The sequence below is a fragment of the Bos javanicus genome, chromosome 8 (assembly GCF_032452875.1).
Source record: "Bos javanicus breed banteng chromosome 8, ARS-OSU_banteng_1.0, whole genome shotgun sequence".
NCBI classification, from domain to species: domain Eukaryota; kingdom Metazoa; phylum Chordata; class Mammalia; order Artiodactyla; family Bovidae; genus Bos; species Bos javanicus.
In genome coordinates this window covers 85,522,493-85,549,047 of record NC_083875.1, presented here as the reverse complement: position 1 = coordinate 85,549,047, position 26,555 = coordinate 85,522,493, and the positions used below count along the sequence as shown (strand labels likewise).

At 42.4% G+C, this 26,555-nt stretch overlaps 1 protein-coding gene across 2 annotated transcripts in view; it reads right to left on the bottom strand.

Annotated features, from left to right (window-relative positions):
• FAM120A (family with sequence similarity 120 member A) overlaps positions 1-26,555 on the bottom strand; it is a 115,397-nt gene that overhangs the window by 8,613 nt on the left and 80,229 nt on the right. The window contains exons 11-16 of one of the 2 annotated variants that reach the window (XM_061426233.1): positions 17,457-17,706; positions 10,777-10,891; positions 5,286-5,495; positions 3,050-3,233; positions 2,327-2,464; positions 52-193 (exon numbers count right to left, since the gene is read on the bottom strand). In XM_061426233.1, coding sequence (XP_061282217.1) covers positions 52-193; positions 2,327-2,464; positions 3,050-3,233; positions 5,286-5,495; positions 10,777-10,891; positions 17,457-17,706 — 1,039 coding nt within the window. Of the gene's footprint in view, positions 1-51; positions 194-2,326; positions 2,465-3,049; positions 3,234-5,285; positions 5,496-9,090; positions 9,417-10,776; positions 10,892-17,456; positions 17,707-26,555 lie in introns of those variants that run through there. The other variant, XM_061426235.1, reaches the window with a different exon arrangement.

The window sequence follows — 26,555 nt, the reverse complement described above, 5'->3', positions numbered from 1 at the left end:
TAAGAGGTTGGTTTTATTTACACAAATACATTTTCATGGTTCAGAACTCACCCTCTTGCTGGTCCTCCAACAGAAACTACCTGCAGGGGGAAAGGCCCACGGCCGCCTCGGCCCCGTCTGCTCCCAGCCCAGTGGCCAACCACGGTGCCAGCTATTTCTAGCTTCCCTCCCTGAGAAGGTATAGGTTGGATTCCTGCACAAAAGTAGATGAAAAAAATCTTGACAATCACAGAAATAGCAAAGAGAAACAAGCAAGCAATTTCTTTTCAAATGTGGTTTCTACTTCATATGAAGCCCTTTCTCTTCCTTTCTAAAGACTTCTTGTTTATTATGTGAACTATCTTTGCAGACAGTTTGATTTTAATGATTTTAAGTTGTCATTAAAAATATATCTGAAAGTAAGACAACTGTGTTGGCTACTGGAAGAAATCACAACTGAAATTAAGTTATGGCTGAAAAATGAGTACAGCTATTAGGAAGAAACAGATCCAATAAAGTACTGGGTATACATGGCACACCTTCCACATTATCAAGATAGAAATCTGCAAATTCAAATGTTTTTCTCTTTGGGTAATTACTTAGACTTTACTACCTTAACAAAACATTACAGAAATTAATCAGTAAAGCTAGCCTGTTAAGTCTCATTGTGTTATTAAATGATAATTTCCCTAGGCAGGGTTACAAATATTCCTTGTATTCACTAACTTCTATTAATTACTGGTAGCCTGAATATTCCAAAGTTTTCTAACTTACCTAAGAAAATGCTTAGACAATTAATTGATACCAAAATTTCTGATAAAAACAAAACAAAACAGAACCTCAAGCATCTTCTTTTTTGGGAGATGGAAAGGATTATAATAAATTCTCCATCATCCGGATGTTAGCCATGATCATTAACAGCTAGGTAGCGCTGTCCAACAAAACCTACAAATAAGTCTTACATTTTCTAGTAGCCACATTAAAAAAGTAAGAACACATAAAGTAAATATTAATAACATATTTTATTTAACCCAATATACCCAAAATAACATGTAATCAATATAAAAAACTACTAATGAGACATTATGCATTCTTTCTATGTTAAGTCTGTAAAATTAGGTGCGCGCTTAGGACACAGCTCAGTTTGGATGAGCCACAGTTCAAGTGCTTGAAGGCCACATGTGGCCAGCGGCTACCATACTGGACAGTGGAGATCTGAATTCCAGACACAATTTGGTAAAAGTTAGGAAGCACGTTCCTACTGTCATTTCAGACTAAACCACTGATAGAGCAATGTTCACAGTCAGGACTCCTCCCCACCCCCCCAACAGTATTTTATCACAACTGCAGGCCAGCATGAGTTTCCAGGCAAGGGTTGCAAAAAGCTGAAGCTGATTGTAAAGCAGAGAACACACATTACTGTGCATTGTGTGATGCGCAGTAACAGGAGGAAAGCACCCTGGAAAGCCAGGAGAACTAAGGGGAGGCAGGAGCAGGCATGCAAGTACAGCAGAAGAAAAGTGGCTTCCACAGCTACAGAGAGAGGGCAGCGTTCACCCAGAAGAGTATTACTATTACAAAAGATGTCTCTAGTAGCTTCTGTAAGAACCCAAGTAACTCAACTGGAAAAATATTTCTGATCAAGAAAGGCTTGCCTATCCTAAAAGTTCTTCAAAACTGTATTTGAGTAATCCTGTAACACTGACTTGACAGTCAGGTTTAGATTTGCAGTCCCAAAATGTGGCATTTATGACAAAGTTACAAGTCATGGGCTTCAAAGTACAGCAAAATCACGAGATAATATTTCAAAACTCAATGTTCAGACTTTTTCTCACCCTCACAAGCCTAATATGAATGAGAAGAGAAGCAATGGAAATTTAAACCAGACTCTTTTATTAGACTTTTCTTCACTAATATTTCTCTGAAAAAAACTATGAAAAACTCTTTTATGCCAAGAACTGTACAATGCCCTTAGATTCTTCTATACAAGCATGATCCTCTTTACCTAGAGAGGGCTGTTAGAGAACACGAAAGCAAAAAAACGTCCCTGGGAATGAATGGGCAACCTGTCTATCACAGGAGGCAATGATTAGGAGGCAGGTGCACAGAAGGGCTGTGTGTGGACACACTGGTCCCGCTGGAAGACAGAGGTGGGTCAGAGCAAAGCTGCCACAGAGACCCGGGGGGAGGCAGAGGCTGGCAGATGAGCAGCAGCAAATACCAGAGTGGGGGGCCTATCAGAAAGGACTTGGTGCTGGAGTCAGGACAGACAAGGAGGAAGAAGAGCCAGAAGGAGCGGGAAGCTGCTGGTGGAAAAAAGCTCTAGGAGGAGTTGTGGCATAATTACCGCCCTGTGACTTGCTAGTCCTGCTGCTGTCACTGCCTGAGAAGGCTCCACAGTGTCCTGTTGCTGTCGCCACTCGGAAGGCACGGTAAGCGCCTGTCGCTACAGTTTCCCCATAGGGGCTTCCAAAGCCACAGACTCCTGTGGGACCCAGGTGGAGAGAGACGGGAGAAGCCATGAGGAACTGGGTTCAGGGAAAGCCACCAGTGGGCTTTCAGGCAGAGAGACCCCCGTGCCCTTCAGTTGTTCTTACACCATTAACTGCCAGGGAAGAGCCTCCTGACTCTTCTGTTCACAAGCAACACAGGAAAGTCACCTTGCCTGCTCTTTGAGGAGCCTCTGGAGACCAAACACTATTGCTATGGGCTCTGCCACAGGCTTGGGAGGCAGCCTTAGTGGAGGACAGCTCCGCTGACCCCACAACATGAGAAAATCTTAAACCACAAATGTCAGCAGAGTTTTGGCTACACTGACCAATTTAAAAATCATATCTCTGCAATAGCTTCTGCTCCCACTCCCTTTCCCATACGTAATCTCTTCCAGGATCAAGTTTATTCCTTTCTAATGTGAAGAGCTGTTGCTGCAAACTTCATAACTAAGGCTGAGAATTATTTACAAGGTCTCAACACAGCAGGATACAGCTCACTGAGAAGGCCTGCATGTTATGTATGTGTGTCTGTCTCCCCACACTAGCAAGTCCGTACCTACAGTGGTGGACACACTCACCTGCAAAGCCCCGCCCTCGGCCCTGGGCCGGGGGGACGGGCCCGAAGTGCCGTGGGTACACAGAGGTGGGGTAGAAAGGCAGCGCCGCTGGCGGTGGGAAGGGGAGTGGGTGGCTCTGCCGGGAGAAGTTCAGCCCTTCCAGGATGCTTTGTCGCATCTTTTCTACCTTGGCAGCTTGCTCGGCCTGGAAGTCAAGGACTGGCATGTGAAAACTTCATTCACAAATTCAATTCAATTGAATTGGAATGAACAGGAAGAAATAAGACATGCTGACCACTATGCTACGCCTACATGTGTGTTAACCACTTAGTCATGTCCTACTCTTTGTGACCTCATGGACTGTAGCCCGCCAGGCTCCTCTGTCTGTGCTTATTTACCCATAAATAACACAGCCACAATCTGCTCAGTGAATGCAATGTTACTGTTGTTGTTGTAGTATAGTCGGTAAGTCCTGTCTGACTCTGTGACCCCATGGACTATGGCCCACCAGGCTCCTCTGTGCGTGGGATTTTCCAGGCAAGAGTAACTGGAGTGGCTTGCCATTTCCTTCTCCAGAGGATCTTCCTGACCCAGAGATCAAACCTGTATCTCCTACATCTCCTGCATTGTCAGGCAGATTCTTTACCACTGAGCTACCAGGGAAGGCCACAAAATGCAAACATGACCACAAAAGCAAAAAAAAAAAAAAAAAGCCAAAAACAACAAAAAAAAGATACTTTATCTCATAATCTTATAAAACAAGAATTTAAATTTCTACCTTCTCAACATATTTTTAGATGAGAACCACTTAGTATTAACTGAAAACAAATTTGGTTCTCAAAATCAATGACTAAGTCCAGACAAGTCATGCTCGCAGCCTTCCTTCCGCTCATGCACCAGGGAGTAGACGATGCCGAGTTCACGTCTTTAAATTTTACTTTCCTAACCAATTCAATTTTAGGTCAAACATTCACTTTACAGAAAAGGAACTGAGGCAAAGAGTAGTAGATGCTTCTTAAGAGATGCCTGGAGCTCTCTAATAGAGAAAGGACAATAGACCAATTGACCTGTCCATGGGGCTACCAGTGAGGTAGCCTGCACAAATGTGAGCAATACAACTTGTGTGTGTCAAATTATACTGCAAAAAAACACTGAGTGTCTTTTGTTGATAAATACATAAATATGTATGTGCTAAGTCGCTATACCAGCAACAAATCTTTAATCAGAGAACCTGAAAATCTGCTTACTCTGTAAATTTGTCTTTAAACTGAGCTGAACTTAAGCAGCATGTGGAAGAATACATGTTTTGTAGTCTAAGGTTAAAAAGCAAAAAGCTTGCAGCATATGTGAACTTCTTTTATATACAAAGGGACAAGATAACCCGATGACCTACTTCACTTTATTTTTAAATTAGAACTGTAACAAGTACAGTCAATCCTGACTATTCATGAGTTCCACATCTGTAAACTCAGCCACTTGCTAAAATTTATTTATAAACTCAAAATCAATACTCCTAGCATTTTCACAGTCATCTGAAGACATTCACTGAGTGGAATAAAGCTTGAGTTGCCACCTAAGGTTAAAGAAAGCACAGCACTTCCTTCATGCTTCAGTTTTTATACTGTAAACATGTGTCCAGTCACCATCTCCTTAGTGCCACAATTTTGTGTTTTTGTGAATGATTTTGCTGTTAGAATAGCACAGTGCTGAGTATTGGCTAGTGTTCCCAAGTGCCAGGCTGTGATGTGCCGTACAGACAAAATGCGTGTGTTAGTTAAATGAGCTTTGTTGAAGCTGAGTTATAACGTTGCCAGTCATAAGTTCAATGTGAGTGAGTTAACGATGTATATGCATTAAGAAGTATTTAAACAGAAATATACATAAGACAAGGTTATTGTCTTATTGACTGACTGATGAAGACGATGCAACAGAAGGCTTGCAGGACCCTAACCCTGTATTTTCCCTAAGTGCAAAAATTCAGTATTTGCTAATTCAGTGTTCAAGGTGAATTCATACAGTACAATTACTGTGAATAATGAGAACCAAGTGTATGTTCTGGGCTCAGCTCATATGGGCACTGAATTGACATTTAGTTACACACTGGGCTGGCTCAATCTAAATTAAATTCTTGTTGCATGGGCTCATTACAAATTCAGTAGGAAAGACAACAGATTAGCTAGTGAACATTATTTCGTTCTGGTTAGAAGGGGCCACCCCCTCCTCCCTGCCCCACCCAGCCTGCTTTCCTGCAACTGACCTGACCATCACAGAGGTCGATGAGTGGGGTCTTTTCCCGGCTTGCTTTGAGGAGTTTGGACTGGAAGAGCTTCCCATCAAAATACATCCAAGGACAGCAGTGTTCCCAGGGTACTGGCTGGCCACATGCGTCGTTTGCAAACAGGGCCATGTCCACGCCACTCATGAAGAGAGCTGACAGCTGAATGCCTCGGGGGTCGAGGTTCTCAATCTTTAAATGGAAAAGAATTATTTCTATGGAGTAAGAGTACTACAGCATCCAACTCTTGCAATGTCTGACTATAACTCTCCATGGGTCATAAGGACACCCCTCAACCAAATGCCCCCTAAGTAGCTCTATCACTATCTTACAGTGACTTAACACTGACCTGTCTGAACAGAAAGACTTTTTATGTTATTTAACAAATTTAAGTTTAAGAGGCTGTTTTATAAACATACTGAAATATTTCAATTTGAAATTTGTAAAGAGTTATACAAGTGTAAATCAATAGTGTTTAAGGTGGACACATGACAAAGTAACAAATCATTAATGGTCTCCTTAGCAGTTAAGAAGCCCACAATTCATTTATGAAATAAAATTTTATACTGCAGATTCTAAACACTGGTAATATATTAACAGAAATGTGGTAAAAAGGAATATTCTATTAAGATTCTGCATTTTTAAAGTAGTTATCTTAAAAAAATTATTTGGAAAGAAATTACTTGGTATAATTTCATTCTAAAGCTTATATTTTATGTCTATTTTATATGTTAATGTTTTAGATAGCAACTTATTAATGAGACTGTCAAAATGTTTTAGGAGAAATGGATAGCTTATAAATGAAAGAACACAACAGCAAAAACACTGTATCTGAACCATGCAGACTATCAGAGTCTAGAGACTTGCATTTCTGGGTTCTTTTCCCTCAAGTCATTGGTGCTGTGAGCCTTCCTTTGTACACATAGCCCTTTCTTCTAGCATCTAATGCACAGGACAAGAAACACTGACAAATACAGTCAACTCTTGATTATCTGTGAAGGACCTAGTTTGTGGATTATCCAGGACTGAGTTTTAACTGTCCTGATGTCTGTCTTCCCACCGTGCATGTTTATTTTCTAAGGTTATGGTATCTTGCGAATGCAGTCTTTATGCGTACCAAACTAAGCAATGCCTAACTGTGGCAGGTAAACGAGCTTTTCATTAAAGAGAAAAAAGATGATTCCGGTGCCAAACACTAATGAACTTATGATTATCTGATGTGTCGTGCTGTCGTTGTCAACATTCCCCATTATCAGCTAACACCATATTTTTCAACTTAAAAAAAAACCAAAACAACACAAAAAACAAAACTTGAAGTCAATGCAGTGAAGAACTTCCTGAACCTGAAGAAGTCTGTCCCTCCCAGCCCACGCCTGCTGGCTTCTGCTTGTCCAATGTAGTGCTGGAAAGAGTAACTAATAAGCATATTCAGTTGAGGGCATGTGGGTTCGGGATGATAGATGAATTTTTACATTTATGAGCAGAAAGCGGGGCGGGCACAAAATGGAAATAAAAAAAGTCCCGTAACTTACTTAGATCCCTACTGATCCTGCCTCTCTCTGCACTGCAGAAAGGAAGTGGAAATCCCTTTCTTCTGAGTCTCGAGGCAGAGAAAGAGTTTCTCCTTCCTAAACACTGACGCTGTGGGAAAGTGTCACAGCAGCGATGCCAGCCTGAGCTTGGGGGCTACCCGTGCAGCACCCATCTCCTGGCCTCTCTGCAGGGATGATGGCAACCGGGCCTCTAGCCACTCTCTTGCTGCCAGTCCACAGTCTTCTAGGCCGGGAAGGGAGGGCCTGGTCAAGGCGGAGGGGAAGGCAACGGTGATGCTGATGCTGCTCTGAAGAAAACAAAGTGGCAGCAGCGTCCTTCGGGGAAATTCGATGCTACCGTCATTTCTTAGTGACTGGTGGCGCGGGCCATATCCACCCTCAGGCCTCACTTAACTAACAGGGCTCAAACCCACTTTGGCAGATGCCCATCTGAGTGCTGAGGCTAAGAAATAAGAGCCAGAACACAGAGGCACCTCAGTTAAAACAAGTAACTTCCCAGTGATCTGATGGGAGGAATGGCTAAGTCTACCTTATCCACACACATATATATTTATTTTAAATGACTTTATCATTACTTAATGAACTATGTTTTTATGGGTTTAAGAAATGATTTTCAAGTCAATTAGTTTTAGAAATAGCAACTATTAATTTAATAAAGGAAAGTTCTTAGAAACTGTCTAAATAAAGTGAATAAAATCTCAATTACTGTATGATTTCACTTGATTCAAAAAAATTTTAGTTATTTTACATGGTACTTTATACTTCATTCCCTAAATGTTAATTGTACATATAACACTATCTAATATTTATGGGGCACTTACTAAATATGTATCTGATACCGCACTAAGTATTTTTTCATGTATTATTTCATTAACATCTCAACAACTGTATGTGTGATACTGCTGTTAGAACTCCATTTCATGGATGGAGAAACTGAGTCACAGAGAGCTCAAGGTCACAAAATTGATAACTGGTAGCACCAGAATCTGAACTCTTGATCATAGAAATGGCTGTAATATTCACATTTTAACCTCATTCTCTTATACCACAGAAGATAAAATATTCACCATTATTCAAAGTTCCTTAACTAGAAAAACAGTGACAAGATTTTGTAATCTTATAGGAAACACAAATATGGAACGTATCTCCAGCCAATTAGTTGAAGAACCAAATTCCAGTGAGGTTTACTTTGTCCAACTTCTAATTACTGGGCAACAGACTCTTACTTTGATTTGGCATATTTACCTATATGCACAACAATTCTTACAGGTATCACAGACATGCTGCACGTCCCTAATACTGTCTTTAAAGCTCTTCATTTTCCATCTTTTAATGCTGCACTTGGCATGTGAAACTGTTAAAAGAATTTAAGGCAATTATAGGGATGTCAAGAGCAAGGGAGAAAGAAACTGGATAAATATTAAAACTGTACAAAGATCTTTCTCTTCATCCTTTACCCACCCTCCTTCAAATACAGCATCAGTGCTGACTTTACCTTAGTCTTTATGTTTGTGCTGGTAACCTAGGAAAGGTGCCAAAAAATAAAAAATAACAGGGAAAAAGTGAGGGCTGTTAATCACTGAGCCACGCAGAACACTCATCAATTGTTCAGGGTTGTGGCGGGAGGACAGAGAATGGACAAGATGAAACTCTTGCAAATTCATTTAAACCAATGGTTTCAACATCTTTTCCCAAACCTCCCATCAGAATAGCCATCAAGAGGGCAAACTGTCAAAATTAGGTCTTTCCCTTCTGTTCTCCTCTTTATTCTCAAAGCACATGATGGGCAAAAATGGGAGAAGAAAAACAGGATCTGGGCAATCCACAAACTGGATAATGGCCTCTAAAACAACAACAAAAATCAAGAGTTGACTATATCCTAAGCAGGAAAATGGTGTTTTATAGAAAAGCACTGTCACTGCTTTTGAAATATCAAAACAACTTTAACGGTTAAGTGAAAAAGCCATTTTGAAATTTACTTTTCTATCACTGAATTTTGGGACTCTCAGTCTCTGCATAGGGATTTTTGTTCATTTAAATGATGATTAGTTCTCAATCTGATAACTGAGAGGATCACTGATCTTAAAAAACAAAACAAAACACCCCAACTATTTCTCCCCCCAATGAACGCTGTTATTTTCCCTTCCAGCTCTCTCAGGATTTATGGTGCTCGTGAATGAAGCACTAATGATGCAGGCTGTCCTTGGTGAAAGGAACACAGACCTCCAGACCAGCAAGACCCAAAGGGACAGTGGTGGGCTTGAAGTAACTGCACATAAAATGGGTCTTTCTAAACACAGCTCTAGAAATGCCTGGCTTTAGATGAAGAATCAGGAGAAAATCATGAAAGCACTAAGACCTCAAAAGAACCAAAATGAAAGCTTAGAGTGTGACTATCTTTCAAAAGTTATATCCTATGTGTTGATCCAAAAATGAAAAGGATATGGGAGAAGATGAACTTTGAGTAAAAGCAAGTTGATGGTGAATAAGGCTTGGTGGGCATACCTGATACCTGGCGGTCTGATTTTCAGAACTGGGATGTCAATACTGATGTAATAATCTAAATAAGAGAAACAGGAAGTAGAGGTAGAGGGATGGCACCACACTCTAGTCAAAGTATTTACCACACCCCTGAGCACAGTCTGCTGATGAAGATGGTGGTGATGGCACCACTCTAGGACACAGGACGAGGGGCCTGCACTTAGTGCCAGCCTCTCAGGGGACACCCGGCCAAATATTCTACAACGAAAACTTAAACTCAGAACCATTAAAAAAATTTCTCTCTAAACTACAAAGTAAAGAATATAATTTGAGGTAGACTCGCCTAAGTTTGGTTGTCTTTAGTTTAGCTTGTTTCAAAGTCATCAGAAGCCTAAGGTGATCACAAATGACATGGGGTCCACACGGTTGAGGGCCAACACTGGATTACTGAATTTAACTCAATAATTTAGGGGCAACCACAGATTTATTGAGCCCCAACAGTAGAATACTGAAAACCCATCAAATGAGCCTAAAATTCTTCTGCAGGGTAAGAACGCCTTCATAAAGAATGGTAAAAAGATCTAATAAAAGTGAAGGCAATTTTGTCAAAAGAGATTACTTGATTACAAATCAAATTTTGTAAAAAAAACAAACAAAAAACACAAACCACAACAAAAAAAAATCAAACCAATGGCAAAGAAAAAACCAAAACCCTGTACATTAAAAAGAAAAGGCAGATCCACTAATTTAGCTAACTCTGAAGTCTTGAACTTTCTAAAATTTAGTGTAGAAATTAGAAAGCAAGTACAGCCATGTGGACATAGTGACTAATAAAAGTGCACTGAAAAGATAAGCACACCAAAAAACCAGGTGACAAAATGGACAAAATTAATACTGTCAAAACAATCAAAGGAAAAAAAAAAGAATACTAGAAGGGAAAATTAAAAGGAATACGATGTTAAATGCTGACTAGAAGGGCACAGGAATGATGACATAATATTGTTCTTCAAGTGGTTTTTTAAAAGGGATTTATAATACCAGGAGGGCAAAGACTATTTTTTTTTTTTTTTTTTTTAGAGAAAATGAATGTTGTATTTAGGAATAATAGAACGAAATAAGAAAAAGACTCCTGGCCAGATGTTAGTAAACTCTTAGGACCAAGCCCTCCCAGGGTTTGGGATCCCCACCTGAAATAAAAGGCAAGTTTACTTCCTGATGTGAAAAACAAGAATAAATACCCACTGGTAAACAAGGGAAAAATCTTTATCACACAAAAGTAGACTTGACTGTTTCTATAACCGGGAAGGAAATCCCTTTTGCCCTGAGGCTCTTAAGTTCACGTCATTAGTATTACTAGTTTAGTGCACTGAGTGACTGCTTGGTGAGCCATGGCTCCAAAATAAGACCTCCCAAAACAAAGAATGAGGTTTGTAGATTACCTTGAGCTCCTGCAGCTGATCAGGCTCATAGAGTTTGGGGGACAGCGCCTGAGCCAGGAAGGCATCCAGCTCCTGGCGACGCAGTATCCGTGCTCCAGGCCACTGCACCATATACCTACAGGGGGTGGACAGAGAGGGTCTGGTGTCAGGATGGAGCAGTCACCAGTCACACACACAACCTGGTGGTCGGCTTCTAGGGAGAGTCAGGATGACACAAACCAAGGAGGCCTCTACGGACTTCTTAGCCAGCTTCTCTAGTTTCACTGGATGATGCCAGTTACAAATGGAAACCTAAACATTAGCTGGGCTGATCAGAATGTTTGATTTTGCAATAATTAACAATAGCATACTAAATAAGAACACACTGCAAACCAGCTGGTAATTTTTTTTTTTAGTATATAACTTATATATTTTTCTGAGGGGTTTAAACTCTGAAAATACATGTTAAGCACCAATTTATATGATTTATCTATTTTAATTCAATACACAGTACCTGGGAGGTAGGTCCTAAGTCCAAATAAGCAAGATTTACCTCCTGATAAAGAGTTAAGTCTTGTGTAAACTGTCTGCACGGAAGGGGCTCTGGTGGTGGCAGGTGAATGCCCTGCAGTGGAATAGGAAGTGACAGCAGGGACAATAAAGCTTCAGGCTTCAGAACCGGCACCTGAAGAGCTAGTGCCAGCCATCCCTGGGGTCATGCAGGTGTACTGGGGCCACCCTGGTGTGAGCACCTAAAGGGAAATCAATTTCTAAGTCTCCAAACTTCCATTTGTACTATCTGCCTGAGAACTGGCAGGTGTCCATAGTCCCTTTTCTCTACTGATCACTTCCCTTTACTCACCTTGCCGCTCAGCACTGGCCCAGTGACAACCTCCAAAGCACTAGGTAAAGGCACAACCCCAAACAGTATCTGGGTGTGAGAGCGAGGGGCTAGCCAGTAAGAACTTCATCATAAGCCTCACTGCATATCCAATGGTTCCTAAGTCTGTATTCAGCAAACTTGAAGGATGACCTAGTCAAGTTGCCAGCTGATACCTCCAAATAACTCCTGGTCATCCCTATGTGATCTCTGGCAAATAGCTTAAGAGGAGTCTGGAGAACTGTGACATACCTAACAAAGCTCTTTTCCAGTACTGTCTGCTGAGAAAGGTTTCTCAGCGCTTAAAATTTAAGTTGACAAAATTAGAATCAGAGTTAGTGCAGAGCCTTCTCTCATTTCGGTAATAATTAATATTCATCCACAGGAATGTAAACATAAAAGGGGAAGGAGGAAGTTCTATCCAAATGATTAAGAGGGGTATTTTCAATAAAAATCCCAATAGAAAAATGAAAGTGCTCACTGGTGCCAGGTGCTAGTATTTGCACACAACCGATTCCTTAAGTGGTCACAGCCACTCTGAGGCAGGAACCATTACTGTCCCATTATAGAGACGGTGAAGTGGAGGCACAGAGCTTATGTACTTCACGGTCAAATTATGCAGTAGAAGCAAAAAGGAAGGTAAACAAACAAGGTAAACAAGGTGGGTGTTAAATCTCTATGGTATTTAGATTTGATCAGATATACTTAAAAGAGTGATGTAGAAGTTTTACTTTATTAAACTGCCAACACTTACAAAGATAAAAATAATACCCTATGTAACTGGTTGAGTGCCAAACATCTTAAACAAAAGTCTTACTGAGTTTTAACCACAATTTGATGCAAGAAACAGCAAATCTGAACAAAGTCTCCCTACTTTTCTCTGAAAAAAATTATTGTGGAAAGATTGTGCTCAATATAAAATGTTCCTTGCCTAAGTATCCATATTTTGCATCCCTTTTATTTTTCTTATTTTTTAAAAACTGTGGTAAAATACACATAACATCTGAGCAGCTAACACTTCAAAATACACATAACAAAAAATCTAGCATTTTAATCACTTTTAGATTGACAGTGCAACGGCATTAGGTATAATCACTGTATTCCAACAGACATCCCCCACCATCCATCACTACAACTCTTTTCATCCCACAAACACTAATTCCCCTCTTCATCCCCTAGCCCTAAGGCTAGATGTTTCTTTAAATATGACGATTCGGGAAAGACTGTGTCGTGGACAGGGCGTTTTTCTCAAGTTCCTTCCTGGTTTTCCTGGCAGCAAAGACTCTCGGCACCCAGTTTAGCTGCAACAGAAAGTCTTTGGGGTTAGTGGTGGTTTAGTCGCTAAGCTGTGTCCGACTCTTTGCGACCCCATGCACTGTAGCCCGCCAGGCTCCTCTGTCCATGGGATTTCCCAGGCAAGAATATTGGATGGAGTGGGTGTCCATTTCCTTCCTCACAGGATCTCCCGACCCAGGAGATCAAACCTGGGTCTCCTGCATGGCAGTCAGATTCTTTACCAACTTAGCTACGAGAGAATCCCAATACCTACCATTTCCTCCATCTGACTTTCTATTTATATTTTAACAAAGTTAACCTTTATCTCTTTTTCAATTCAAGTCCTCAGAAGGAACTTCTGTATATAGAAAGAGCATGATGTGCGTTCCTAAAGATATGCATATATACAGACAAACAGCTTAAAGACCACAGAACATGGACAGTACCACCGGCACTGCAGTGAACAAAAGCTGACCCTTCGATCTCCTGTGTCCACACTATCCTTATCTGTGCATGACAGTGTTTTCAATCCCTTTATGTTTCTCAGTTTTCTCCAGACACTTTTTCCCATGTCTTCCTCCTGGGCCAGGCTTTAACGTTTTCTACCACTGGAGTCTGAGGGTATCTGAGTTCTCTGCTAGTCACCTCTCCTCACACTGCCCTTCAGAAGCACGGAAGCTGGACTACAAGAGGTCTCCAAGTCACTTGGTGGACAGAACCAACGTGGTCTGCCTCCGACTGGCACAACTGGGCAGCTGAACCCTGGCTATGTTCCTGGCTATGTTGCAACAACCTGCACTTGTTTGGGGGGCTCAAACCCTCTATCTAATTTATTAAGTTCCTCCAGAAAGTAACTCAGTTTGTCTTCTCAGAAGCTCTCTTGGAGACGTCATCGGTCTGGTCTCAGCTGTCCCCCAGGAAGGCTGCTTTCTGTTTCGTTCTGGATACATACTTGACCCTCACACTGAACCTCTGCTCAGATGCTAGTCCCTCCTTGGTGTCACTACAAGGATTCTAGAGATTTGGCTGTCATTCTCCCCCTTTCTGATTGCTCTATTCATTCACTCATTTATTTATGGCTATGCTGGGTCTTCCCTGCTGCGCACTGGCTCTCTCTAGTTGCGGCTTGCCAGCTTCTCACTGTGTCAGCTTCTCTCCTTGCGGAGTACTGGCTCCAGGGCACGTAGGCTTCACAAGTTGTGGCACACAGTATCTGCTGTGAATGGGATTAGTTGCCCCGAGGCATGTGGGATCTTTCCAGACCAGGGATGGAATCTGTGTCCCTTGCACTGGCAGGGAATTCTTAACCACTGGATCACCAGTGAAATCCTGACTGCTCTTGCAATGTCACATTTGGAACATATGTAACATATAGGTACTGACATCACTAGTGAAAGCATAGAGAAGATCACCACCTCCTGCCCCAAAGGCAGAAGTTGAACCTCATCACGAAAGAACATCAGCAAATCTAGACTGAGAAAAAGTCTACCCAGAGATTGACAAACTGCACCCAGGGGCTGGCTGGCTGTTTTTAAACACAATTTCCTAGAGCAGCCACACCCATTAGCTCACATGTTGTCTAAAAGACATAATCTCCAGATCCCTGATCTATAAAACACACCAGTGTTTACTCTTCAGAAACATCTCTGCATCAACCCAAAGAAACCTGAGAAATCTGGAGGAGACAAGGCACCTGAATGCAAGAACAAGGCAAGATTTTGTTGCTAATAAAGGATGTTACTGAGATAAAAAGAAAAATCTGAGTATCTGTAGATGAGATGTATCAGTATTTTTCTGATTTTGAGGATGTCTTTAAAAAAAAAAGAAAAGAAAGAAACAAAGAGCTTAGGGATAAGGGTGGTGTTATACTCACAGCTTCCATTAAACAGCCAGGAGAAGAGAAAGCCACTGCAGTAAAAATTTAATATGTTGGGAAACTGGGTGAAAAATAGCCACCAAATCTTTGTACTAATTTTGCAATTTCAAGTTTAAAATTATGTTAAAGAAAAAAAAAAAATTAAGGAAGGGAAGAGCCTTTGGGATGACAGCCTGGCCTTGTGGCTGCTGACATTTGCCCAGTTCAGCCATCAAGGCCAAGGGTCACGCTGTGTGGCCTCCAACAGGGCCTTACCATCTCGGGGACACAGAAGCTGCCCTTTGGTGCCTCTCCCCCAACCTCAGCAGACTGCTGTCACACAGCTGCAATTTCTCTAGAGAAAGACCACTGGGCCCATTGGCCCTAGACTATAGCCTGTCCTTGGCAAGCCCTTGGAGAGACACACCAACCTTCTTACGCATCTGCACCTGCCCCTGCCCCCACCCCCATGCCCTTCATCGCACATTCTTAGCAGGCCATACCCATCAATCAAACAGGCCGTACAGGGTATACTCCTTTACCTACTTGTCCCTGTGGCCCAAAACACTCACGAAGGTAGAACAAATTCTCTTCGCAGAGATGGACCAACCCATTTACTGATGTCCTGACCCCAAATCCTGAGACTTGTGCCACAAGCCACTCTCTCTCATCTCTTCCCAACCAGCCCCTCCTCCTCAGGATCTGAAACTCTGTGAGTCTTACCAAGTGGGAAACTCCACGGCTTCAAGCCCACGCTGCACACAACAGTCTCTGCACACAACAGTCTCTGCACAACCAAGCATGTCTTCTGGCTTCTACCCAAGTAGCAAGTATGAGGGAACCTGTGCTGTACTCATGGTACTCATGTACTCTTGACACCACAGAGATGAGCATGGGAGGAGGCTCAATCAAACTCAAGATTACTAGTTGCATTTGTTAACCTTTTCAAGTTCTAAAATGAGTATGATTTTTATAAACAACCACAAAACAAACAAATAAATGGGAGCCAGGACAATCATGACTTTCCAAAGGCCATCTGAACAGTGCCTAAAAGAGGCAGAGCTGTTTCTGGAGTAATGGCCAAGGAAGTCATGAGGACTGAGCCAAAGACTGGGGTCTGATCACTGTCCAGTCTGCACTTGCTAGGTATCCCAGTACCCCATGAGGTCCAGTGAATGAACAGACAAGACGTGAAGGCACCACAATCCCAAGCGTCATGAAACACTATGAGCACCGTGCAAGCATCAACAGAGGCTGTCCCCCACTAACATATGGGTGCTTCTGGCCAAGGGGCAACCGAACAAGCCTCAAGTGCCACACACATCGTTCTTACTCAGGGCCCAATGCGACCTTCAAGTCAGGCATACAGTAGACAGTTAGCTGTCTACCCAACACATGAAATGCCACACATGATTTTAAACTTGGAAGAGAGAAACACAAAGTAACCAAATTCACTACTGCTATTTAATCTTCCAGTAACCCAAAGTCTTAATGTTTTGGCTAATATAAAATGAATTCCATAGAGGAAATCAGAAGAAGATTCTAAAACCAAAATGAAAAAATTAGTCTCTCCCATTAGGCTAATCCTCAATGGAGATAAAGATAAGAAACTGATATACCACGCTATACTGTTGTTGTTGTTCAGTTGTTAAGCCATGTCTGACTTTTTGCAACCCCACAGACCATATCCTGCCAAGGCGCCTCTGTCCAGGGAACTTTCCAGGCAAGAATACTGGTCTGGATTGAGATTTCCTACTCCAAGGGGTCCTCCTGACCCACGGACTGAACCTGCATTGTGGCTCCTGCACTGGCAGGGATTCTTTACCCCTGGCACCACCTGGGAAGCTCAACAGCATTGCTTTTGCACTGGCCGGGAGCTGAACCCGGGCCTCCCGTGCAGCAGAATTCTACCACTGAACTACTCCAAACACCAACAGTCTCCACACAGGCGTTTGTGGCCCACTGACTGATAAGAGTCTGGAAGAACACAGTGCACATATTTGGGTTTTTAACCTTCTCTCCAAGGCAGGAGTCAGCCCCTTAGAGACAGCAGGTTCCAGGGCAGGGCAGACACAGGACGAACCTGGGCATCCTGTGGTGCTAGAAAGCAAGGACATGCTGGAGGGTCAGGGGGGACAAAGGACACAGGAGCCACTTAACAAGCTCCCAAGGCCGGAGCTGGAACAAACTGAACAACCAAATAACAAGGCTGTATCAGGTTATAACCCTAGAAAGAGAGATAACCACAAGTCCATACTGATCTACATATGATTAAATAAATGAAGGAGGAAGAAGAGACACATTTTACCAAAGAAAAATTACTAATATATAAACATATAATACAGTCCCCCAATAGTGATCAAAAGCTTTAACATTTAAAGGATAAACTATGTTTAAAATCATTATGATATCTACATAAAATATAGGTTCATCAAATGTTACCTATTCTATAAACACACTATATAGCATCAACTCAAACTCATGTTGTATTTACATGACCTATATTTCTATAATATATGAAAATATTAGATGGGAACAAATTCAACTGACAACCTGATTCATCTGGAATAACCCCAGGTGAATCTGGGGTACTGAACTGTAACTTCATACAGTGCACTTCTTTGAGAGGCATTTGTACAAGCCCCTGCTGGAGAACGTGCAGTGGCTGAAGAGGCGGCCAGTGGCACCTACCGTAGGACGCAGCACAGCACCGTGAGATGAGTGGGCACACTGGCTGGGTTGAGCATGGCTGGTGTGTCTGACCTCATGCAGGCCAGGAAGGCCCTCATTCTGCGGTTCTTGTCCTCCACCGCCTTCCCCAGCCACAGCCTCTTCAGATTGGGGCAGGTCCATTCCCTGAAGGCAAGAGCTTCCACCAATTCCGGGGTTTGCGGCGATTTCCCTTTGTAAGCTGCCCACTCTTTAATGATCACTGGTGAAACTACAGAAAGGAAAATGAGAGACCCATTTATGCCCTATCTTAGCTACTTTAAGCCTGACAAAAACAGCTCTAGTAATTACAGTATGAAGATGTCACTTCTTGTGTAACAATGCATTCTCTCATTAGTAAGCCATCAGTCATCAATCCTCAACTCTAAAATATTTTGTTTTCTACTCTATGCACTTCAGAGACTCATTCAGAATTTCAGTCAGACCATCAATAAATTTCTTCTCAAAGATTCCCCATAAAACTAGTATGTATAAATCAAGGATGTTAGACAAAATTTGCTTTAATATTATAAATTCATTAATAGTTTTAGTAATAACAATGGGTACAACTTACACATATTTTGCGATCATCACAGAAATCAAGGAAAATCCAATTTAGATAGCTGATCTTTTTCTCCATGTTTTTACTAATTAGATCTGAGAAATAACTTGCACTTGGCAGCCACTTTACTTAAGCATCTCCTACTATATAACAAGTATAACTGTTAAACTCCATAAATAACCTTTTATCCACAGTAGTTTTACCACTATTAGCAGGAATTAACTCTGGAAACACAAACATGCATATTTCCCCACAAAATTCCCAAATACTTTAAGGGAAAAACGGTGATGGGGAAAGGAGAGCAATAGAGATAAAGCACACTGCACAGAAGTATGTTAAAACTTCTCCCCAAAGTGGATTGATAGAAACAGTCAGATGGTAAAACGTGGGCGTGCATTTTGTAACAAATAGCTTACTCTGGTCAATAAACATGAGAGCTGAAGCAGGGCCACATGGAGACCCCATCCTCCCCTCACATGGCTGACAGCAGGTACAGAAGCCAGGATGGTGCTGATTCTAATGCAATCTTGGATACGTCAATTCTATCCAAATAACCATACCCCCTTCCTGGGCTCATTTTCCTTAAAGTAACACCTGAGGCAAACTGAAGACTATGAAGAAGCCAAATCCCGACAGAATTAAATGATTAACTGGCTCATCTCCAGCTCCACACCAAGTCTAGACAATCATCTCTTTCAAGGTCATGAAGAATTTTAGGAGTTAGATATGTGGATAGGCATGATTGTTAGCAACAGGAAAAGCAAGCTTTGCACAATCAACCCCAGTCAAGTCAGATGGTAGTGTGCTGCAGAGGAGCGCCATGACCAGCCATTCTGCAGGGACCCCAACTCCCAGAAGCAGGCTGCTTGAGCAGGGGTGCAAAATCAAGACAGTTTCTGAAAATTCTTTTACAAAAATGTAACTGTTTTGTCATTGAGGGAATCCCTTTAATTCACATTTGAATATCTTAGTGTTTAAATGTGTAAAAAAAATTCTAAACTTAAAAGGTTTAAAGTCCATCAAGTCAAAACAGAAAGACACATGTATATATAAATACATGCATCTTTAAATGTATCTATTTTAGGTGCCAGCCACACACTCATATGGTCCCTGCTGTCCAGCAGACCCTGTCCTTGGACTCACAATCTAAGCCGCCCACCCCATTCCTGCTGAACTCCAGTGCACACAGCTCCACAGATTGCCACCTGTGTGCAGAGGGCAGGCGCCACCACCACAGTGGCCTCCTAGGGGCAGCACACCCCACCTCCCTTTGTTCCAACTACATTCACAGAGGCTGGCACACTGTCAGCCCCAAGAAAACAAGTGAAAGGAGGTAACAAGATAAGCCATTAACCAGTACACTGTGTTTCCATTAAGTCAGTCCACAAAGTTTATTTTCATGCCCCCCCCCCCCACAGTAAAAATGAATAAATCTATTTCTCCCATGTAGCATCTTCATTTTGGTGACAAAGATTTATTTAATGGGACTAATTATATTTTATCTTTGGTTTTTAATCTGGGTTAATAACCTAGTTATCTAAGGTCTCTCATATTCTTTCCCCAAAATAGACACACACACACATGTGTGTGTGCAAACAAAGCTTAAGCTTACTGTATCTTAAAAAACTCAGTTTATAATGCCAGGGTCTCCTTTGAGTTTTCTCAACAGAAGCATTCTTATTAAAACTATCTTCATCTATTTATATCCTTCCCCTTTGTCATCTCTGCTCTTGCTTCTCTTTAATAATTTTTAGCAATTGTTTTATTATATTGTTTTCATTCTAGAAATAAATTTTTGGTTGAGGATTTTCATTCTCAAGGTCAAAAGGCTTAGACCTGTATATGCTTTATGCTTCAAACCCTACACTAAAGTTAAGTGGAGGTCAGAGATGCCAACAGTCCCTTCACAAGTTCTCCTGAGTGTTCCCTGAAGCTGCCTTAGACAGCTGCTTACACTAGTTGGGGCTCCGGGTGTGCCTGAATTTACCTGGCCTGATGCTGTGTGCTCAGATCCTATTCAGCCTGCAAAGGCTGCAGATGAGCACACACCTGTGCCTGAGAACTGCCACCTCACGCTCACCTGACCATCCCTCCCACGTCCTGGTAAAAGGACTTCCCCAGTACAGGCAGGCGACACTGGAGCTGCAAAGAAGTATTAGATATAATAGCTTCCTCTTATATTCTAAGCATTTTTGTTGCTATCTGCACTATTCATGACTAGAATGTTCAAGTCTAATTTGGGAAATACATGTTCTCAGAGAAAATAAATGTGCAGTAACAAAAAAGCTTTGTTCCGAAAGCAAAGATTCCCTGATTTGCTTTATTTTTCACATGTATCTGTTTTTAAACTGAATACTTGGAGATCTTTTGTGTACACCACCACTTAAGTGCTGTGGAATCTTTGGCCAATCGCCCAACAGATATTTATTGAGCACCTACTATGTAGTGGGTGGGGCAGGAAAGGCATCCAGGGCTCAGACGTCAACCACCATGTGTCTGTGTGAAAATAAGGGTCTTCCTAAATTCTGAGGCCTGGGTCCCTCACTGACCTTGCCCCAGCCCAGCCCTAGAACCAGGCATTGAAACAAGGGGGGCCAACAACTCACTCTGTAGCACAGTCCAGTTGAAATGCAAAGACACCCTGCACCTCTGTTATGTGCTTACAACTATGTGAGGTCAACTTATATTTACAGGCTTGTAACATTAGATTAATTAAAGGTCAGTGTTTTATAAATTAATGAATTCCAAGGGACATCCCATTTTCAGGTAGACACACAACAGCAGCCTCTGTGTTATAAGTTCATCCAACGGGGTGGCTGATGCACACAGGGTACCTTCTCTCCCTCTGGCTCTGCGATTCTTCCCAAGTTGCTGCTGCCCACTGTTTTACTCCCTGAGCTCTCCTGAAGCTCACAGGAATAAGCCGATGCAAAGCAGCCAGCTAATAGCAAGTAATCTGGGCTCTTATCATTTTTGCAAAAAAAAAAACAAAACTAGTTATACAGGGATTATCCAAGTGGTATGGAACAGCTGGATTATGGAAACACGCTGCGTGCAGACAAGAGTACTGGGGTATAAAACCTTCTCTGTGAAGGCACCATTTTAGAAAGACATGTTCGTGCCTCCTTGTTAAAACAAGAATAAGAGAATCCCAGAGGTCAGCTAATCTAGCTACTGTCCATGAATAAATCTTCTGTGTATCACCATCAATAAAGATTTATCCTGTCTTTTCTACTGACAGGAAAAACTCATGATTTCAAGTGGACTACTTTGAAAAATCTGAACATCAGGTTGTCTTCCCTACCTGAAACTAAACTGAATTTTCACACTGGCAAAAAGCAACTCCAGGGTACCAGTTTGCTGTTATTACCAACGGCTAAATTTATAACACAGTTTCTTTGCTGGAAGCACCTCTTCAAAATACAATTTCGAGACATAAAACACTGCTGAAGACTTAAGCTGTTAGTAAAAACCCAATGTTTTCCATCACTCGTTAATTTTCTTCTATTTTCACATTTATACATATGACAACCAGCCATCTCAGGAGTCTGTTATAATACTGATTTGGGGATCCATCCCAGGCCAGGAATAATGAACATGTTTCATTTTGTAAGCCTATTTCAACTGACTGGTAGTGGCTGCCTACAGTGCCATACAATGAATTATGTCTCTAAGCTCACTCCAGAGCACCATGAGCAGTGAGAGTTATGGCACGCACGCAGTGTGGTTAGAAGGTAAGGAAAAAGGTGGATACAAACAACTCCCAAGGCTATGGCCAACTGGACCTTTGGTCTGTGTCTGTGCAGTGTGTATTTGGGGAGGAGCCACTGTTTTACTCCCTGAGCTCTCCTGGAGTTACAGAAAACATACACACACAATAAATAAAAACAAAACTTCAACTCCTTCACATCAGAGTTTTATCAGAAATGGGGAAATGGGCGCAATGACAGCTGGTCTATCCTCCTTATGGGAAAACTGCCGGTTAACTTCCAAGCAGCTCTGTGTGCAGGCTGGGGGTCCAACTAGCCCCTCATTTCCTCATGCTGACACATGTGTGAGTATCCTCCATGATTCTGAAAAGTAAAAGACTATGAATTTTCTCCCTAAACTTTTTATATCTGAGGCTGGGAGTATCTTACTGTCCACAAACATATACATGCTCAGTAGGCCACAGGGCTTGTGGAACACAGTGTCACATGGTGTTACAGACGCTTGCTAAACCACTTACGTCACTCCTACTGTTCTAGAAACTCCGAAGTTCAAGGACATAAACATTAATCCAAAAGAGTACCATCAAACAACTCCTGCCACACAACACTGCTTTTCCCACAGATGTCTCTTGAGCTCAGCCACTCAAAGTTCTGTGAGGGAAAAGCAGTTTGCTAATGCTACGCCTGAAAAGCTTTGAGGAATAAAAAAATTCAGATTAATATACAAACAGTCTTCACAGAATCGTAAGAAAAATGTTTACGACAACCAATTTTCACACATATGAAAACAGCACACTAATTAATATTTGTCATGTTAAAGTATTGTTTTATAATGTGATTCACAATGAACAAATTTATTTTCAATCAGCAATCCCAATGACTTGGCACTAACAAAATTTCTAAAGCAAACTGGATCAGTGGTGGTGGGGGAATCAATGTGTTCCTTTTGGCTTTTCTTGACAGTTTAGAAAGAAGAGAGTAAATATAGGGAAATACAAATGCAGTATTTTGTGATTAGTAGCTCAGTCATGTTTGTTTCTTTGCAATCCATTGGACTGTACCCGCCAGGCTCCCCTGTCCATGGGATGTTTCAGGCAAGAATACTGGAGTGGTTGCCATTTCCTTCTCCAAGGGATCTTCCTGATCCAGGGATCAAATCAGCATCCCCTGTCTCTTGCAGGGAGATTCTTTACCTGGTGAGCGATCAGGGAAGCCCTAAATATAGTATAAGTATAGTAAATATAAGCATAGTATATAAACTTGTTATTTGGGGGCAGGGAGGACAACACCATATTGCTTGTGGGATCTTAATTCCCGGACTAGGGGTCAAACCCTTGCCCCCTGCAGTGGAGACCTAACCACTGGACTGCCAAGGAATTCCCAAGCCTGCTTTTTTCTCTTCAACTATAGCTGAGGTGACTGATCATCCTGTAGTCTTTATAGAACCAGATCCCGTTCTTCTGGTCCTTCCCCTTCATCACTGGGGAGTACCTGGGTGGCTGAGGAACATCCCCCGGGAGAAGAAAAGTCACTACGGTACTAAAGGTCAGAGCTGCTTCCAGGGCAGAAGTGCCTGTGAGGAGCAGCCACTCCACCTGGATCTCACGCACACAGGCCTGGAGGCCAGGGGCAGCTCAGACCAGGTGCCTGGCTCCAGGCCCAGCCCCTATTCCAGCAGCTGCAGAGATGGCTAGCTCCCTGGGCCCATCTCTCCCCAGAGAAACTGCCACCATCACCATTTAGCCCATATGGGTGAGACTGTTTGTGCTGGGTCAACAGTCTGCTGCTTGAGCCACTGGTAGGACCGTGAATTCCACAATAGTGACTTCAGTAGCATTCTCCCACAATAAAACAAGTATTCTTATTACTCTCCTAAAAGCAAAATAATAGAACCTTGGAATGGACAGGGAAGAACAGAAAAATAAACTGCCAGCATATAATTCAATATGATTTTCAAAGGCTGAAATTTTTTTTCCCCTTAAGTTTGTATTTCTTCTAAATTACTTTTGGAACTGTCAAATGACAATAAGTTGAATGTTTCGTATCATCTAAACTTAATTTTTTAATAATTTATTCTTCAACAGGAGGAAAATTGCTTTACAATGTTGTGTGGGTTTCTGCCATACAACAACGCAATTCAGTCATAATTGTGCATATATCGCCTCCCACCTGAGCCCTCCTCGCCCCCCTCACCCCACCCCGCTGGGTCATTGCAGAGAGCCAGGCTGGGCTCCCTTCGTTACACAGCACCTTCTCACCACCTATCTATTTTACACACGATAGAGCATATATGTCGATGCTACTTTCTCCATTTGTCCCACTCTCTCCTTTTCCCACTGTGTCCACAAGTCCATTTTCTCTAAATGGCTGTGATTTTTTTTAAGGATTCGATTGTAGATATCCTACTTTAGCCATATTTCTAAAAATGAAACTTTGGTAAGTCATATGAATATTCATTGTAGATTATGAACATTTTATCATATGCCTGAATCAAGAGAAATAATTCCAAATGGATACATGTCCTACATCTAATGAGAGCTAAGTATTTTTGAACAATCCTATAGGCTTCAATATGCCCTTTGACTAGTTCTGACAACAAAGCCCTCTTGGGAAAATTCTTGACTGTCACAGTGACCACACCAAGAACATGCATCTGTATGCACAGCATTTTGAAGCCATGTTAGATCAAAACCCTCACATTCAGAAGTAGCTCCATCACCCACATGAGTAGGAGGGTTTACCTGGAACCCACACAGCTCCGATCTGGCTACCAAAGTGGAAGGCAAAGGCAGCAGGCACGTGGAGAACAAATCTGTCCCGAGGACCTCATCGTGCACTTTCATGTGCCAAGTGCCACTGACTTCAAAATTCATCTACATACGGTCTATGAATAAATGTAGGTCAAATCTTATCAACCAAGAACTCCTGAGAAACTGCTCCAGGTTAGCCTCTTTGGCATTATCAGACATTGTTATTTTCCCATCTCTTCCAAATCATAAAGAAGCTACAATATTCTCTCCATAAAATAGTCACTTAGTAGATGTTTCAGGTATGGAAACCTAAACCAGTGGCATTGTAAGAGTCAGTGTTTTCCACCGGCCAAAAGTAACAGAGCAATGACAAACAACTGTGTGCCATCCTTGAAAAGAAGTCAGCAGAGTGGGGAGGGGAGCAGAGGCAGGAGGAAAGGAAAAAGACATGCCTGCCAAATTCTCTTTGAAGTTGCGGTTTTCTCCCACTCACCCACCTTTCCCCCATCCACCTCACAGCGGAACACTTTCCTCCTTTCTTTTCTATTCCCTGTGCCTCCCAGCCTCCAAATGAGGTCAAGACACGTCCATCCAGAGTCTCGAAGAGCTCATTTGAGTCCCCTCAGGCTTTACCACCCTTCTCCTTCCCTTGGGCATGCCATTCCCCATGCCCTCCAGCCCTAGCCAGAACTGGCCTGCCATAGGCAGGCTGACGTAGTCATTTCTCTGTGAGGGCTGCATTGGGCCCTATGGTGTGGTTTGTACATTCAGCTCTTTACCACAATTTGCCTCCCTCTTGCTTATGCTTAGAGGATGCTAGTCTATTTAGTCAATACTCTCCCCTGGCTTCTGTTTCCCCTATTGTCTAAAAGGCCAGCCTCTCCCAGGCCAGTAAGACACCTGTATCAACTGGGTACAATTAACTGATGAGGGAGTGGAGCATGCAGGGTGCTGTCAGCTGTGTGTTTCACAGTGTTTTAAAGGCACAGACTGGCAGCAGGGCAAAGGAGACCAAGACTCTTACTTCCCAAGAGCACCTAGCACCTGCAGCTCACCTGCGACACAGAGAACTCCCTGAAACAGGCGAGGGATGCACAGTGCCCACTGCTGACGACATGAACACAGCACACCAGCCATATGCAGGCTGCTCTATGAAGCTATGGATACTGCTAAGGGGAGCCCACCCTAGGACATACCTGAGGGTATTCAGGTTTTGAGCACTGAAAACTCTTGAGGATTTTCTGCATAAAGATAACTGTGTTTCTGGAACACACAAGCAAATGAAGAACAGCCTTTCACCATGAAAGCCAATATGGTGTTACGGGGCTAAGGACACAGCAGCAAGTAGGGCCGCATGGGACCCTGTAGCACTCAGCATTCCAGGACCAACAGAGACCCAAGAGGCTACAGGGACTAAGGTGCTCAGGGCTGGTGGTGAACTGGAGGTCACAGCTGTGGGGCCAGGGTGGCCTGGGTGGGCCAGCACAGAAAGCTCGCCAATCCTGTGCAAAGTTAAAAAGGTCTTCTTTTCTGAGCAAATAAATCACACAGTGGGAGAAAAGGATGAGGATTTGTACTCCTGGAATGTACTGGGCCTTTGAAAAGTGTCCACTGACACACACGGTGTTTCACATGGTGCCTCTGGCCTGATCAAGGTGGTAGAAACATCAGCTAGAGAAGGCCCTGTGGAGCCGGCATCACCTTCTCCAGCTACAGTCACACAAACAGCTCAGCAGCCACACTAGGTATGACTATCTTCAAGTAAGGGAAGTGACAGATGGCTTCATTCTAAAGGCTTACAGAATCACAGTTTTGTCACAGTAATAGAAACAGAAAACAAGAATCTATAGAACTGTTTAGATAAAATTGCTAGACCCTCTCTAGTTTTGAGTTCCAAAGGTAAGATCTACTCCCATACTTGTCCTTGAGCTCAGCTTCACCCGTCACCAGGGCTGCAGTGACCTGCCATACAAGCAGGTGATCTGTCACCAAATATCCTCAGTTTAGAGGAAGACTTAGTAATCTACAATTTCCACACTTCATAATGCTCTTATTTTAG